At 39.8% G+C, this 17,361-nt stretch overlaps 1 protein-coding gene across 7 annotated transcripts in view; it reads left to right on the top strand.

The window, feature by feature from the left end:
• HTR4 (5-hydroxytryptamine receptor 4) overlaps nt 1-17,361 on the top strand; it is a 357,168-nt gene that overhangs the window by 285,119 nt on the left and 54,688 nt on the right. The window contains exon 6 of one of the 7 annotated variants that reach the window (XM_061616826.1): nt 16,744-16,819. The exons of the other annotated variants lie outside the window; for them this stretch is intronic. Within the exon in view, the coding sequence (XP_061472810.1) occupies nt 16,744-16,804 (61 nt within the window). The 3' untranslated portion in view covers nt 16,805-16,819. The remainder of the gene's footprint in view (nt 1-16,743; nt 16,820-17,361) is intronic. 7 annotated transcript variants of the gene reach the window in all.

The following is a 17,361-nucleotide window of genomic DNA, read 5'->3' as shown; positions in this document are numbered from 1 at the left end:
AGAAACAGAGGTATCATCTCTACTATTTAAGAACTAGGCCAGAATCTCTTTGGAATGGGCCACTGTTTGTTTGTTTGTTTGTTTGTTTGTTTGTTTATTCATTTATTGTACTTATATACCGCCCCATAGCTGAAGCTCTCTGGGCAGTTTACAGTAACAAAAAACATTAAAACAAATATACAAATTTAAAAATACATCTTCCTGAGTAAGCAATGGTAAACCACCTCTGAATATCTCTTACCACGAAAACCCTATGAACAGAGTATCCAAAATGCAACATGAGATAGTGCTGGAAGATGAGACCCCCCCCAGGTCAGAAGGCACTCACCGAGCTACTGGGGAAGAACAAAGGACAAGTACGAGTAGCGCTGTGACTAATGACGCAGCTGGGTCAAAGCCGAAAGGAAGCCCAGAGGCTGATGCTCACAGATGTGAAAGGAGAGTCCGGAGTTGTACGATGCACAGAATAGGAACATGGAATGGAGAAGCATGAACCAGGGAAAGTTAGAAAGTTGCTTTAATAGTGAGAAGTGATGTAGCAAAAGCAATTAGGAGCTACAATGCAAGGTCTGAACGAGTTATATCAGTTAGATTAAATGGGAAACCTATCAACATAACCATCATCCAAGTCTATGCTCCGACAGCAAACACAGAAGAAGAGGAATTTTATGCAGAAGTACAGGAAGAAATTGATCACACACCAAAACAAGATGTGCTGATAATCACAGGGGATTGGAATGCAAAAGTAGGGAACAGAGAAGAATTAGGAATTGTGGGGAAATGGGGCCTAGGAGACAGAAATGAAGCAGGAGAAAGACTTATTGAATTCTGTGAAGCCAATAATTTGTTTCTCTCAAACACATTTTTTGAGCAACTGAAAAGACGACTGTACACATGGACATCACCAAATGGTCAATATAGGAATCAAATTGATTATATAATTGGTAGCAGAAGATGGAGAAGTTCCATACTTTCTGTGAAAACAAGACCAGGAGCAGACTGTGATACAGATCATGAACTGATCATATTGAAAATCAGAGTAAAGCTAAAGAAGAAGAACAAAGCAATCATAATGCCAAAATACAATTTAAATAACATCCCAGAAATATATAAAGATCAAATAAGGAACAGGTTTGAGGCTTTAAACGTAGTTGACAGAGAACCAGAAGAACTATGGAATGAAGTCAGAGATGTTATCAGGGAAGAATGCAAAAAGACAATACCTCTAGTTAAAAAGAGAGAAAGACCTCAATGGATGACTGACGAAACTCTTAAAATGGTTAAACAGAGAAGGAAAGCAAAAGTAGATAGAAACACAGTCAGAACCATAAATGCAACCATACAGCGACTAGTACGTAGGGACAAAGAGAACTATTACAATAGTTACTGTATAGAAATAGAAGAGGACATCAAAAAGGGAAGAACAAGAGCCCTGTTCCAAAAGATTAGAGAAATTAAAGGGAAATTTAAACCAAGAGTAGGGATGTTGAATAATCAACAGGGGAACACACTGAATGACCGAGATGAAATCAAAGGAAGATGGAAGTAATACACTGAAGAACTCTATAAAAGAGATGCCCAGATGACCGATTCATTCATGGAGGAGCAGTATTATGAAGAACCAGAAATTTTAGAATGTGAGGTGAAAGCTGCTCTTAAAATACTTGGAAGAAACAAATCACCAGGAATAGATGGCATACCAATAGAGTTGCTACAAGCTCCTGAGACTGAATCTGTCCAAATTTTGACAAAAATCTGTCAACAAATATGGAAAACTAAACAATGGCCCACAGACTGGAAGCGTTCAAAATACATCCCAATTCCAAAGAAAGGGGATCCCAGGGAATGCAGTAATTATCCAACTATTGCCTTAATATTCCATGCAAGTAAAGTAATGCTCTAGATTCTACAACAAAGGCTCTTACCATATATGGAGCGAGAAATGCCAGATGTCCAAGCTGGATTTAGAAAGGAAAGAGGAACCAGAGATCACATCGCAAACATACGTTGGATAATGGAACGGATCAAGGAATTTCAGAAGAAAATCACCCTGTGCTTTATAGATTACAGCAAAGCCTTTGACTGTGTAGATCATGAAAAACTATGGAATGCTTTAAAAGAAATGGGGGTGCCACAGCATCTGATTGTCCTGATGTGCAACCTATACTCTGGACAAGAGGCTACTGTAAGGACAGAATATGGAGAAACCGACTGGTTCCCAATAGAAAAGGGTATGCGACAGGGGTGTATTTTATCACCCTATTTATTTAATCTATGCACAGATCATATGGAAAGCAGGATTGGACCAAGATAGAGGCATGAAAATTGGAGGGAGAAATATCAATAATTTAAGATATGCAGACAATACCATACTACTAATAGAAACCAGTAATGATTTGAAAAGAATGCTGATGAAAGTTGAGGGGAAAGGCAGGTCTGATCATTTGCATGCTTATTGAGTTCAATAGAATTTACTCCTATGCAATCATATTTAGGATAGGTAAAACTGACCATGGGGGAGGAGGGGAGGAAGGGAGAAGGAGCGGATTGGAGGGGGGCAAAGGAAGGGGTAGCAGAGGTAATAACAACAGAAGATTTATGTAACTTTACAGTTGACAATGAGGATATTGAACTTGTCAAGGATTATCAATACCTCGGCACAGTCATTAACCAATATGGAGACAATAGTCAAGAAATCAGAAGAAGGCTAGGACTGGGTAGGGCAGCTGTGAGAGAACTAGAAAAGGTCCTCAAATGCAAAGATGAATCTGAACACTAAAGTCAGGATCATTCAGACCATGGTATTTCCGATCTCTATGTATGGATGTGAAAGTTGGACAGTGAAAAAGCAGATAAGAGAAAAATCAACTCATTTGAAATGTGGTGTTGTAGGGGAGCTTTGCGCATACCATGGACTGTGAAAAAGACAAATAATTGGGTGTTAGAACAAATTAAACCAGAACTATCACTAGAAGCTAAAATGATGAAACTGAGGTTATACTTTGGACACATAATGAGAAGTCATGATTCACTAGAAAAGACAATAATGCTGGGAAAAACAGAAGGGGGTAGAAAAAGAGGAAGGCCAAAGAAGGGATGGATTGATTCCATAAAGAAAGCCACAGACCTGAACTTACAAGATCTGAACAGGGTGGTTCATGACAAATGCTTTTGGAGGCCACTGATTCATAGGGTTGTGGAAGGAAAAACTTTCCAGTCAGTTTATTGTGTTCCAAAGGACAGAGTTTATTGGGAAAAAAGATAGGAAAGACCAATGCATCGGGGGAGAAGTTCCTCAGAACAACTCTAAAGAATCACATTTTATGCACAGCTTTTTATAACCAATTTGACATCATATAATCGAACATGTTTAGATCCAACCCTGTATCCTCTATAACTGCTGAAACTGTGTTTTAGGCTTAGCCCCTTAAATATGTTCAGGCCTTGCCTCTTAATTTCATCATGTTTACCCCAAAAATATCCAAAAGTACATAAACAGTCCAGCATCCTTTACTACTTCTCGTTTCTTTCTGTTACATTGCAACATTTGCAACTGCTGATCGCTGTCAGCAGCTGTTACTTTCATTTCTCAATCATAGTTCCTTAAAATACTTTTCATGCTAAAACACTGCTTTGGATTTTACTTTGCTCTAAATCAAACACAGAGGAATGAAATGATCCGTTAATAATTGATGATTAGCAGTAATCAGAAATCTATAAGGCAATAATCAGAAATCTCATTCCTCAGGGTCGCCATAAGTCACAGTTGACTTGGAGGCACATAACAACAACAAAGCTTGGACTGACCATTTATTTGATTTGGTGTGATAGTCTCTATAGTTTAAAGTTGCTTTGCCTGTGGCAGATTGACAGGTAGAATACACTCGTAAATACCATTATCAACACTTCTGATAAAGGAAAGGAAACCACACACACAGAGACAGGAATTTGGAATGTCTATTATCAATACAAAATTATCATAAAATCTTCTTATATGAAGAAGTTTCATAAAGCTGCTGTGATAATTTGCACTTGTTTTATTTGTATGATGTTCTCCCCAATCTGACTGTTAGCTTTTTCAATGTGACTGTTGACTCCATCGGATGCGTTTTGAAATGATTCCCCTGGAATTGTATGTATGATATCCAGTATATTGCTGTTGTATGCAGGGTTGAATCCAGGTTTCAAAATGTCCTCCATGGCTCCATCCTATTGCAATTGGCCCCAAAATTATGAGCCACAATTTAAAATTTAAATTGCAGTGTACTGAAGCAGCACTGTGTTGAAGCTGTCCCCTGAAGTAGTCGCTGTGCCACACAAGGGACTGATGGCAAGCATCAGTGCTCATGCTGGTCCTGTTTCTATGTGAGTATAACAGGAATAATAGGTGAGCAGCAGTGAGTATGAACCTGATATCTTGAGATTTGCACACAGATAAACAATTCCAAGGTAACATGTTCTGCAGCATCCTTTTCCTGAGAACTGGCTGTTGGCCAGTGTATTAGGGCATTTTTTAGCTTTAGTTGTATGATGCATTGGCATGATGAATGAATCCACATTTCTTAACAAAGCTACTTTCTGTTACCTTTAGCAGTCTCTGCCTTAGTGCCTGGAGTAACGTCTGCAGTATGTACCATTTGCAAATTATACCCATCTATATTTGACAGTTCCTGTGCATTTGGATGAATTGCTGCAAAAATGTGGATAATCAGTTTCCTGTAAGAATTCCAATCTATAGCTGCAGGACACTAACCTTCGGTGTTAGGTCTTGTTGCACTGTGTTCAGAAGTGGGCTGCTATTATCCAGCTTTAAAAATCTTAGGAGCAAGAGTTATAAATCATATAAAAGAGAGAGCCTCTTACAGTTGTGTTGAATTAAATCAAGATGTTTATCTTCTGCCATGGCAGAAAGGTAAAGGGTGGGTAGGAAATGGGAATTAGAACTTCAGAATACCACAACAAGCAAGATAAATGTGTTCTAGTAGGTGTCTACACTGAAAGAAAGAGATAACATTGAAAATAGAAACCTTTTGTTATAAGATTTGAGACAAAGCCTTCCTTGTGTGTTGTGTTGACTTTGGCGATGAATATATTTACATCCAGGACACTTTGAGCCCAGAATCTATTGACATACTGATGCATTCTTTCTTTTAAATGGTTATTGTCACACTGGAACATAAGCAGCATGAAACAGCAGTTGGTGTCTGAGGCAGGAACAGCTGGGAAGCATGAGACAGGGAATGCTGGAATAGTCTGAGGGTCAAGCCAGACTATCAGAAGACAGGATTTGGTAGCATTGCTAATCAGGAGTATAGACATGAGTTGAATGTAGGGTCGAGTCAGGATCAGACACAGAGAGCCAATCTGTATTCTAGGACCAAAGGAGGAGAACTGCCTTTGACCTCAACAATATTTCCAGGTGCCTTTTGGGGCCTCTTTTGTAGAGCTGACCAAGCTCTGGAGGCAGAGTTTGCTTGGGGTCAGAAAAGACCCAGATCTTCAGAGTACTGCAGGGATGAGACTGTGCTGGGACCATCAAGGGGCAAGCATTTCCACCTGCCTTGCCCCACCCCTCTGCCTGGGCCTTATCAGGAGGAGCTGCAGGCTGAGTCGTGCTGCTGCAGGGATGAGACTGTGCTGGGACCATCAAGGGGCAAGCATTTCCACCTGCCTTGCCCCCCACCCCTGCTCTTAGTGACATTTGTTTGGGGACTGTCCTTTACCAGGAAGATGAATGTTTTTGGTTTGCTGTTCCTGTTTTTTTAGCATTTCCGTTATTGTTAGTTTTTATTGTTAGTCTCTTAATGTTTTGATGTTTGCATGTTCTGCTTTGTACGTCGCTTAGAGTGGCTGACAATTTAGCCAGATAAGCGACTAATAAGTCGAATAAATAAATAAAATAAATTAAGGCCTTTTGTGTAGTACTCCAGCAGGAGCAGTTCAAGCCTCACCCCCCCACACACATATGCACAACCTGACAATTATGTGTTTCGTTTTTAACATTTTATTTTATTAAAATAAAAAGCCCTCATTTTAACAATTGTTACAATGAGAGAAAGGGGAGTTAACCATATATATTGGGGTGGGACAGGGAGACATGGCAGAGCTTGAAGGAGCTCCTGCAAGGTAAGGTGGTTGAGGATACTGTGTTAAAAGGGATCACTCATTGCCCTGCGCCCTGTTGTACCTCTCTACATGGACTGTTTTAATTAATGAGCAACAACAATTCATGTGTGGGTTCCATGTACAACCCCATACTCTGGTCAGAATGTTGGATCCCTGCTCTTTTGTTTCCTCTTTCAGCTTTTGAAAACCATATGACTAATTCCTGTCTGACACTAAGCTTTCATGTATTATATGCTTTCACAGGAATCACTCGAAAAGCAAACAATTGCATTGGAACAGGCTCTCAGATTCTCTTTCTCTGCCCTTCTTTATAAGCTCTTATAGATAATTGTTAGTAACTGTAGGTAACATCAATTTCATGGTCATCGGTGCCTTTACACTTAGAAGCAGGGAGTTAAATTTTCTTTCTTCATTCAAGATATTAAGATATCTGGGAGTGTTTCTAAATGCGTGTACTTCTAAATAGTTTCCACTTCTCTTTTCCCATCTTGGGTATGATCCAGTTACAGCGGGACTCTTCTAGCTGACTGTTGAGTTTTCCTTTTAAAATCAAATAATTGTTTTGGTTATCATTACCAGCAAATAAAGCTTAATCTCAACTAACTGTCTTCAGTGCTTCAATTAATGTCAGTTATTTGTAATGAGTTGCTTGTTAGTAATATATTGTTTCTAAAAATTGATTGAAGAACAAATGTGCACAACTCAATTAATAACCAGCCTCTCTGATTTTGACAGAAATCAATATTGTTTTAGATGGAAAGATAGCATTTATCAATTGGATTGCCAGTAATAACCCCGAGACGTGCCCTGTTCCTTTTAAATCCACCATGCATGGAGAGATCCTTGTCTTATTTTGCCCTGTGTTACTCTGCCTACAATAACAAGACTCTGGGTATGCCACACAGTGGGCTAGGGAGGTAGGAACAGGTGGATCTCTGTCTGCCTTGTCTCACAGTGCATCACAGCCTTAGCATCTCTTTTGGAATTCCAAAACAGGCCCATTATTCTGAAGGATAATGACTAGCAGTGACCTCCCTGCTATGGTTGCACTGGATGTCCACATTTTGTTTTCAATGTAATTGTTGTCAGTCCTCTGTCATTGTATTACTGGCTTGTATGCATGTTAAGTAACTTGAATTAAATGTAGTTTCAGCAAATTAAACATATCTGTTGTTTCATATGCATGACTGTTTACTATTTCAGTATGCTTTGCCTAACCAGCTTGCATAATTAATTATTTTTTGCATTTTGCAGTTTGGAAGTGTTGGCATGTAATAGGAATGTAATTTCCTTATGAGTTGCTGAAGCCCACTGGCAACAATTTGCCAGATGTTCTATGAATGCCTCCCTTACAGATGAGCTGCTGGCAGCTATGCTTGCTCCCAGTGGCTTGGCAGTTGCTAGCCTCCTCCATTTTGCTATCCAACTCACAAAATACTGCAGTGGTTCCTCTGTAATGTTCTTTTTTTCATCCATAAAAACATGAGATCAGACCAAAGGCCTGTCTAGTCCAGCATCCTTTTCCCCACAGCCAGATGCCTCAGGGAAGCCCACAAGCAGGACATGGCAGCAAGAGCCCTAACTGTTGTTCTCCAGCGACTGCCTCTGATTCTGGAGGTGGTGTACAGCCATAATGACTAATTTGCTTTTTATAGCCTTATCCTCCATAAATGTGTCTTTAAGAACATAACAAAATCAGTGAACAATAGCTGAGATGGTCTGAGTTGGAGCTTAAAGCTGTTCTGTTGGCAGAAGCACTGCCTCCTTATCAGACATTATATTTGCATTCTTCTGGGGCTGGCACTAATGGTAATGGCCCTTATTCAGTGCCTGTTCTATTGAATGGAATTATTTAATTAGCAAGAAGGCTTTGCTGATAGACCAAGACTTGATCTATTGTCTCAGGATTTCTAATCTCATTGTGTCTGAATGCTTCCTAACCACCAGCTACTGGATGATATATAGTCTGTCCTTGCTTCCCCCTCCCCCGTGTGGGCATTTGAGTTGCAGATACATGTGTTGCATTATTCATGGTGTTCACATGTTTCCGTATCTCAGAGGTCTTACCACAAAATTCATGCAATGTTACTTTAGTACTGTGAGTATCTGAAGAATGAGAATCAAAAGCAGGTTGAACATTAGCTCCATACAGGATTTCAGAGAAACCAGGAACTTTGATCTCAGGTGATCAGATCACCTTCTTTCCATTACTTTGCCCAATTTGGTTGGCTTCAGACATCAAAGGGATAATCTTTTTTTGTAACATGCAAGATCAATATTTGTTCATGTTGAATGTTAAAAGCCTGTTCAGTCTTTCCATCTGTTCCTGCTGTTCTCCTCTGTAATGAACAGACACACCAACCAACCTCTCCTTATCTTCAAGCTGCTTAATTAGATAAAGGAAGGTATTCTTTGTGTGGCCGTTACATAAGATGTCATTACCTAAGACAAAACTGGAAAATCTGTTGGATTGCAAATATTGAATCAGTATCATAACATGATGGATAGTGTTGGACTTTTCAAATACCCTTGGATTTTCCATGTTTCTTGTGCTGAAGTCACTGTTTAATGAGGAAGAAAGCTCTAGCAGGTGAAAGCTCCTTTCCCCAGCATTGTCAGCTGCCGCAGTAGTTAAACTACTGTGAGCCAGACTGTAGTTTCTGGCACAACCCAGGGCCTGCTGGCCAGAGGAGGAGTCAAAGGCAATTCAAGCAGGGATATTCATGTCACAGCCCATAATGCTCCTTGTCTGGAAAGTCACATGACATCAGAGGGGCCCATCCAGTGTTATTGACTGATGTGCAGCTCCCAGATCTACTTCCTTCAGTCTGGCCATTTTCTCACTGAGACCACTAAGTTCCCTCTGCCCAGCCAGTCTGATTTCTACCTGCCAGTTACTCAAGATTCTCTCTCCTCTCACCCACACACAAACAGTGAGACCAAAAGACCATGGAAAAGGGGTAGCAACCAGTCTTTCTCATTTCTATGCAGAGTCCAAATATATATTATATAGGACCACAGTAGTATACAAATAGTATTGGCCATTTTATAGCAGCAGGCATTGGTGATGTTACTTTTAAAACTAATTTCATCATTGACTTTTTGTGAGCATCACAGCTTGTATTAGATGCCAACAGAAGAACAGAAAGGCGTACAGTTGTTGTTGGTTCTAGTGCCCAAGGCAGCCCACTCTACTGTGAATGCAATTTAGTCCTTTACTGATTAACGCACAATAGCAACCTATGTCTAGCATCCTCAGGAGATAAGGGCTGAGCTTGGGCTATGGACAGCAACCCCTGAATCCAGAACAGGAGGTTACACCCTTCAGTCCAGATTCTTTGAGGCCAGCAGTTTTGAGTTGAGAAGTGTAGCAAACCAAAGTTAATGCTCAGCTGATCAGGCAAAGACAGTTCCCTTATATACTATTTGTACCCAGCCTGGTTGGTTAGAGTATTTATACACAGGCACAAGCAATCCGTGGTAGGAATCAGGTTCACTGCCTAGTTCCGATCTGCTTGTATTCTGATGGACCATTGTTCGATCCCAATCTGCCCTTTTTTTTGTTCCCACTTGCTTTTGCACTTTCCAATTCAATCCATTGTGTTTTCTGTTGGCAAAAAAAAATGGTGTAATTTCTAACATAAATGCTTATGTAAATGATCACAGTGTTCCACTTGGTTTTTTCCCCTATTTACATATCAGTGAGGCAGATAATCACTTTTTGAGTCTGTCTCTTGCTTCAGGTTAATGGATGTTAATGGCAATTGTTATCACACCTACACAGCCGTTATGAATGCATCAACTTCGAGGAAATATCATTACGAAGATAATTACGTAAAATGGGGGGAGGACTGGGGAAAAAATCTGTGCCGATTACAGCCGCAGCCCGCTGCAAGAAATCAATGCCGGTCCAAAAAGACAATGGACTGTCAGATTCAGTCGAAATCTGGTACTAAGTCTGATTTAGCAGATATTCTCCCCCATCACTAGTCCATGGTAACTCTTGACATTCTTGGTTCAAGCCTTTAAGTCTTCATCACAGAATGGAAACTGTGGGCAGGAAGAAAAAGAAGTTTAATTTTATTGTATGGGTTAGTGCAAGAAAGGGAAAAGCAACACTTTCCAGAACATTGTTTGTTAACATAAATAATGACTGATAATCGGAAAACAACAATACCTTGTGGTGTTAGAGGAATCCTGGTTGCAAGATAAACTTCTGAACACAAAATGAAGTGTTAGTTATTCCACAGCCGCGGAATAATTGGAGTGAAGTGATGTTGTGTTTCCTTTTCCAGATCCCAAAGGTCAGAAAAGGTCTATTTCTTTATTTATTACATTTCCAGCCAACCTTTCCTCCAAGGAGCTTAAGGTGGTGTACATGGTTCTCACTTCCCCATTTTATCCTTCCAACAACCTTGTGAGGTAGGTTAGGTTGAGAGACAGTGACTGTCCCAAGGTCAACCAGTGAGCTTCATGGCTGAGTGGAAATTCAAACCCTGGCCTCCCAGATCATAGTCCAACACCTTGGACTATGTTGCAAAGCTGTGACTGGCCTGTAGAACAAAGGCAGAGCAGGGTGAGAGTGCATGGTGGTTTGGGGGTACATCTCAGTAATGGTTCTTTCTGTTTGTCTTATTTGACAAGGGATTGGTGGTGTCTGGACAACCAGTTCAAGAAAATCCATATCAATCGTCTTTTCACCTTCTTAATGGTCTTTGTCAGAATGAGGATTTAAAGGTTTTTCAGAGAGAAACATACTATTCAATCCTGTGAACCACTGCCACAGTGCAATGTATCATAGGACTAGCTTAACTGAATTAACCCTTTTTGGGAATTTGCTCTTTCCATCCTACAAGAACATAAACTATTGTGCTTCTTTCAAAGTCTGTTTGTAGATATCTAGGGAACTATGCCTGTGCTCAATCTGCAACATTTTTTGCTTTTGAGCCATGCTCTTGACAGTGTACACCTCCCCGCTCCCCCTCCCCCAAAAAGCTGGCAATTGCTTTTAGCCTTTGCTTTCTCAAATATACTATTTCATAATTTCACATAAAGGGCTCATCCATTTTCATTCTCAACTGTCAGGTTGTTACAAAAGCTGCTTACAAATACACTTACCAAATGTCTTCTGGTTCTTTTCTCAGGATGAATTTTCTGAAAAGAAATTTGGCTAGATTCTTGATGAAGCACTACTTTCTTTTGATTACCACCTCTTCTGTCTCTCTCTCACAAAGGTTATAGTGCAATACATGCACAACCCTAAAAATCCACTTTGTCAATTTAAAATAAAATTCCCAGGTCCCAAGTTATGGTCTGAAGGCACATGAGGTCAGCACCTTGCTGAAGCTAAGCAGGGTAAGGTCTGGTCGGTGCCTGGATGAGAGACCGTGTGGGAACCATATGTAAGCCTCCTTGGGTTTCTATCATGAAAAGAAAGGCGGGGTATAAATGTAATAAATAAATAAATAACTTCTTATGAATTGATTTGTTTGCAATGATGAGCTAATAATTTTCTGCTGCTTAGTATTAGGGTCATAGGTCTATTAGTCCTTCTAGTCTGGTATTATCTGCACTTTGACCCTTTGTGCCAATTTTTTGGGTGAAGGCAACTATAAGATTTTAGGAGGAAGTCCAGTTTTGCAAGTTTGTTTAGAAAAAAAAAGTAGATTGTTTTTAATCAGAAAATTCTCTAAGTGGTGTGCATAATAAAATAATTAATAAAAGATATAATCAGCAATAACTTTTATAACAAACATAACTAAATTATATGTCTGGCTTAGGCTTGCTGAAATAAAATAGTTTTCATCAGGCATCTAAAACAATATATCGAGGCACCTCCTAATGCCAAAGTTTCACTATAGAAGCACATTGCAGCAAGTTGAACACTGGATCAACCCATCAGTCTTATCCCTCACAAAAGTGATCAGATGAGCTCTCTCTGCTTTGAAAATAATATTAGAGAGAGAGATTTTTATTTATTTAACAAAATTTATATACCACTTGCTTGTAACAGAACCTCTAAACAGTTTTCATTAAAATTATCAATAAAAACAGTTAAAAACAAGTAATTAAAAACATTTAAAAGACAAAATTAGCAGTAAACTAAAAAGAACTTAAAGCTCATCAACATCTACGTGTCTGGATAGGCTTACCTAAACAAAAATGTTTTAAGCAGGTGCCGAAAAGAATACAGTAAAGACCCTTGCCTGATACCAATAGGCAGGAAGTTCTAAAGTGTAGGTGCTGCCACACTAAACAATTTTTTCAAGTGCAGAATGAGTATTATGTGGCACCTGTAACACTGTCAGTTCCACAGATCAACGTGATTGACTGGGCACATATGGGGTAATAAGGTGATCCCGCAAGTAAACTGGTCCCATGCTGTTAAGGGCTTTGTATATACCAATGATAACATCTTGAACATGTATATTTAATTTTACATACATACATCTTAGGCCCTCTAAAATCACAGGTGTTTTAGTGGAGTTAGATCATGTTTTATCTGTTGCTATACTGCATCTAACTTACTTTATTTTACTTTATTGACAATGTTGTGAACTGCATCAAACTATTTTTCGAGAAAAGCAATACAAATTGGTTGAATAATTTCTTGGAAAGTATCTTTTTAAAAAATGAGTGCTTTGTTTCTTGTTTTGCACGGTAGCAGAACAAACATTTCTTTCTCTCTCTCTCCATACAGTATATAAACATTTCACAAAATAGTGCAGGCACTGGGGTGTGGGAGTAATGTCATTTGTTATTATTGAGGTCTCCATTGAGTCTAGTGGCTGCCCTTGACCATATTTTACATGGCAGCTACAATAGCAACTGGTGCTTTATCTTAAGGAAGTTTATTTTTCCAAAGTGCAAAATATAACACCATTCTGCAGTACCTCCATGTCAATAAAATATCCTTAAGAGATACCCAGATTATACAAAACAACAGAACAGAGTATTACACTAAAAATGGACCAAGGTGAGAAGTCCACAAGCACTAGGATTTTGGTTGGATTTGCGACAGCTGTTCCTAACTTCCTGTTTTAGAGACTTATAGAACTATAGGAGACAGGTTGCTGGAGTGTCTCAAGTCTATCCCTGAACCCAGCAGTAACTATATGGAAAGTTGTATATCCAGCGTCTTGTTTAGGTCCTTGGTGGTTGTGGTTGTGCAGTAATCAACACTGTATGATTTAATTAAGCACAGTCACACAGCAGAAAGTTTCCATGAAAAATACATGCTATTCCAAGATGAACACTTTTGTGGAAGGCAGTGCTGTTAATTATTTTAAATATAGATGTCAAAGGATTAAAAAAAACTCAGAAGGCACTTTATAAAATGATATACAAGGTGTATAGTCTATGCAAATTATGTCTCTGGGGTGAAGTATGATAACTATATAATTGCATACCTCAGTGATAATTTTAGAGAGCTTCATGGCCTTGGGCTGACATAGTTGAAGCAGTTAGTTAAAATTTTTGTAGAATGAATTGTGCATGTGGAAAATGTGTCCATTTTCAATCCAGTAGGTTAATTTGGATCTGTCACTAGACAAAATGTGAGGTGCCTAAAACACATCTCCAAGAACATGGAAACTGACACATTTTTGCAGTATTACGGCGCCTTTGTCCTATACAGCACTTGCTTACAACTAATCATCACAGTCCCACTGCAAGTGATAATTTTTATACAGTTTGCCCAAGGGGAATGCCATCTGGAGAGATAACAAAGAGAAAACAGAAGTGAAAAGGAGAGGTCCTGGTAGTTCTTGTATGCTGCATCTATTTCCTCCAAACCAGGTTCAACCTCCATAAAAGGAATGATGGGGTGTATCTTGTGTTTTGCAAAGAAGAAAGCAGCCCACACATTGAGTTAGCAATACATTCATATCTACTTTGTGGCTCTTCACATATCTCCCTTGCCTTAAATGTCTTTTACTGGCTTCTGTTTCGAACTGCACTGTGAGCAGGATGAGTAAGTGTTTATTCATCTTTTGTTTCTTCTATCTGACCCCTCTCTTTTATCCTTGGACATCAGTACTTAACTGTTGCCTCTAACTTCAAAGGGGGGAATGAAGTCTAATCTACACTCCATGAGACTCTGGAATTGTGGAAGATAAAATGCCCTTTATGGGACGTTTGTCCCCTCTGTGCTATTTGTTCTACATGTTTGGCAACTTGTAACTGGGCAGCACATGAAGTATATTGTCAAAAAGAATTCAAAGCTCTCTTCATCTTTAGCCTTTCCCATACACTATAGAAGAATGTGTCTCTCTCCCCTACTTCTACAGAAATCACCTGCTGACATTTCTTAATCTGGATATGTTATCAACAATATCACATATTAGTATTTCTATGTATTCATGGTTCCTTGGAGCTGTCATTGGAAGTCTTTCTCCAAAGCATTTCAATGCTTCTTTGCACTGCAGCCCATGCAAATGATTTCGTACAGAATAAAAATTATTTTAACACTTGTTAAGTTTAACAAAATATGAGATATTCGGATCCAATCAATGATTTCACAAACATTCAAACCGTCATCAATAATTGAACTGTGTATTCAAAGTAATTGGAATTCTAGGAAATAGTTACATATTTTCCACATTTTTTTTGCCTTGGGTTAAAGCATATGTATGTAGTTGCACACCCCTTAAACATATTTGTACATTAAAATACACAAGGATAATGCACCGATTAAACTCCTTTTGACTACAGATGTCCATACATCTGTTCTGTATTGCACTTGTGCCAAGGAAGCTTCTGATACTGGCTAAAGTGATGCAATGGATCAGAATGTTCAATTCCTTAGGGACCTTAATTTATAGTAAAGCTTCTGTGATCTGATCTATGGTCTGAAAGATACAAAGAGCTTATTTGTTTATTATTATTTATTTATTAGATTTATATCCTACCCTTCCTCACAGTAGAAGCCCAGCTTCCCTTCATCAAGGTACAGGGCCTGAAGGAAGGATACAGAGTTAGGCAAGGGCTTGAGGAAGTGGAAGGTAGAAATAAAGGTAGATGCACCATGAAGAATAGGTCAGAGGAGACAGAGAATTGAAGCAAGAAGGAACTAATCAGGAAGGGGGCTGTGAAACAATCTCACAACACTAAGACCAAAGGAGAGGGGCTATATCTGAGGAGGACGGGGAAAGTAGATCACTGCCTGAAAAGAAAGAACCTGAGGAAAATGCTAATGATGGAGGCATGAGCTGAAGAAAAGAGTTGTGAAAGTCAGAACAGGAAATATGAATGTGTCTGAGATCTTCTGGCAGAAAACATGTGCCAGCAAGGGAGGCTGGAGGGACTGGAGACTATGACATAGATTGCCAGGGGGGGCCTATGCCTCCTGCTAAACCTTCCCTAAGTACATTTATTTTAAACTGGTGCAGAGGCAGCTCTGTTGGTCAGTTTCATCCCTCCTCCCCTGCTGTCCTAATAAAATTGAAAACAAAAAATATTACATTTTAAAAAATGAAACGCTATTAAAGGCAGAAATCCCAGACATGATGAAAATTCAGAAGAATTTCCTTCTGGCTTTTCCAGCAAACTTCTGTCCTTATCACATCTTAAATGGGAAGTGATGTTTGTTTATCTAGAGGTCTCATGATTTGATCAAGTGGAGGGAAAGTACTGGATGGGGATATGACGTGCACACGTCATGTCCCTGGCCTGTTATTTGTAATGGCCTAGTAAGGAGCACATCTTCTTACACCTCAAACAAGGGAGAGGAAGGAAACAAAGAGCTCTGTTTTGCCCCCATGAAGGCCCTTCCTCATGTGAATACTATGCCTGTTCACAGAAGGACTGAAACATGGTTTTGAGGAAGAACTGTAGCTCAGTGGCAGAGCCCATGCTTGGCATGCAAAAGGTCCCAGGTTTAATCCCTGGCATCTCTACGTAGAGGTGGCTACGAATTCCTTCTGAAACCCTGAAGAACTACTGCCAGACGTGCAGACCATGGGTGGCTAACCTGTGGCCTTCTACATGTTGTTGGACTCTGCAACTCCCTTCAGCCCCAGCCAATATGGCCATTGGTCACGTGTGAAGGGAGTTGTAGTCCAACAATATCTGGAGGACTGCAGGTGAGTCACCCCTGGTATAGACCCTACTGAACTAGATTGACCAATGGCCATGCAGAGTATTTGTAATATTCACCAACTTTCTTAAAGGTGGGTTCCGAATATCCAAAAGCAACGGAAGGACATGGATTTCATTCACTGGTCACATTACCTAATGACCACAATTTCACAGGAAAATTTTGTAAAACATAAATTATCTAACAGGAAATCCAACTACAGGATTAGATAGGGAGGTTGGTGGTGATGGTCAGATGTGATCTTCTAGAGGAATATGCAAGTATTCTTTGACTGATGTAGCATTTTAATAGTAATGAAACGGATGGTACAAATTGTCATTAATCCTTCTATTTTAAAGGTAGATGTGTTTGATATGGTGCTGGCAGTTCTTGCATCTTTCACAGTATTTAGGCATGTTTGGTTGGGAGTTTAATTGACAGGTGACTTGGATACAAGTTTCTCATTAACCATCTTTGTGTTTTTCTTTCCTTTCTTCCCTTGTCCCACTGTGTCTGTCTTTCTCTCCCTCCTGCACTAAAAGTGGCTGTTCCACTATCTCCAAGTTCCTCCTGCTGTTCTGCAATAGACCAGTTCCTGTCTAACCCTGAACATATTCTGTAAGTCTTTTATTTTATTACTGTAGCATCACGTTTCTGTGTTTACATGTGCACCTGTATGTATATATATTTATTCATTTTAATGGACTTTCTGAGCCTTCTCCTTGTTTCGTGGCTCACAGCCAGTGCCAGGTGGGAGGATCCCTCCACAAGGTGCCCTCCTGGGACCACCCAGCACTACCTTGTTGGTTCCCAACAAGCATACTAGAGGGGCAATGGATTGGGAGATGGTGCTGCAGTGGACCACAGCAGTAGGGTCAGGCAGTATGCCTCTGGGGCCTACATCAGTGTCCAATGGCGAAATGAAGGTGGCGGCATCTGTCTCACCCAACCTCTTCATGATACTGGTTTTCCCCCTCCCCCCAAATGGGTGGAATTAAGAAAATGAATAAAAAGTGATGCTGGCATTAGCAGTGGTGGATCCTCCAGAGCCCATGAGGTCAGTATATACCCCAGTATGCTGGGTGCTGATGCCAGGTTTGCCATAGCTCATCCTTGACAGAATGTCTAAAGGATTGCCAAATAAACCAGTGTGAAAAACT

This window comes from Rhineura floridana, chromosome 3, assembly GCF_030035675.1.
Source record: "Rhineura floridana isolate rRhiFlo1 chromosome 3, rRhiFlo1.hap2, whole genome shotgun sequence".
Taxonomy (NCBI): Eukaryota; Metazoa; Chordata; class Lepidosauria; order Squamata; family Rhineuridae; genus Rhineura; species Rhineura floridana.
The sequence above is the reverse complement of the archived record's forward strand: the minus strand, read 5'-3'. Positions and strand labels throughout refer to the sequence as shown.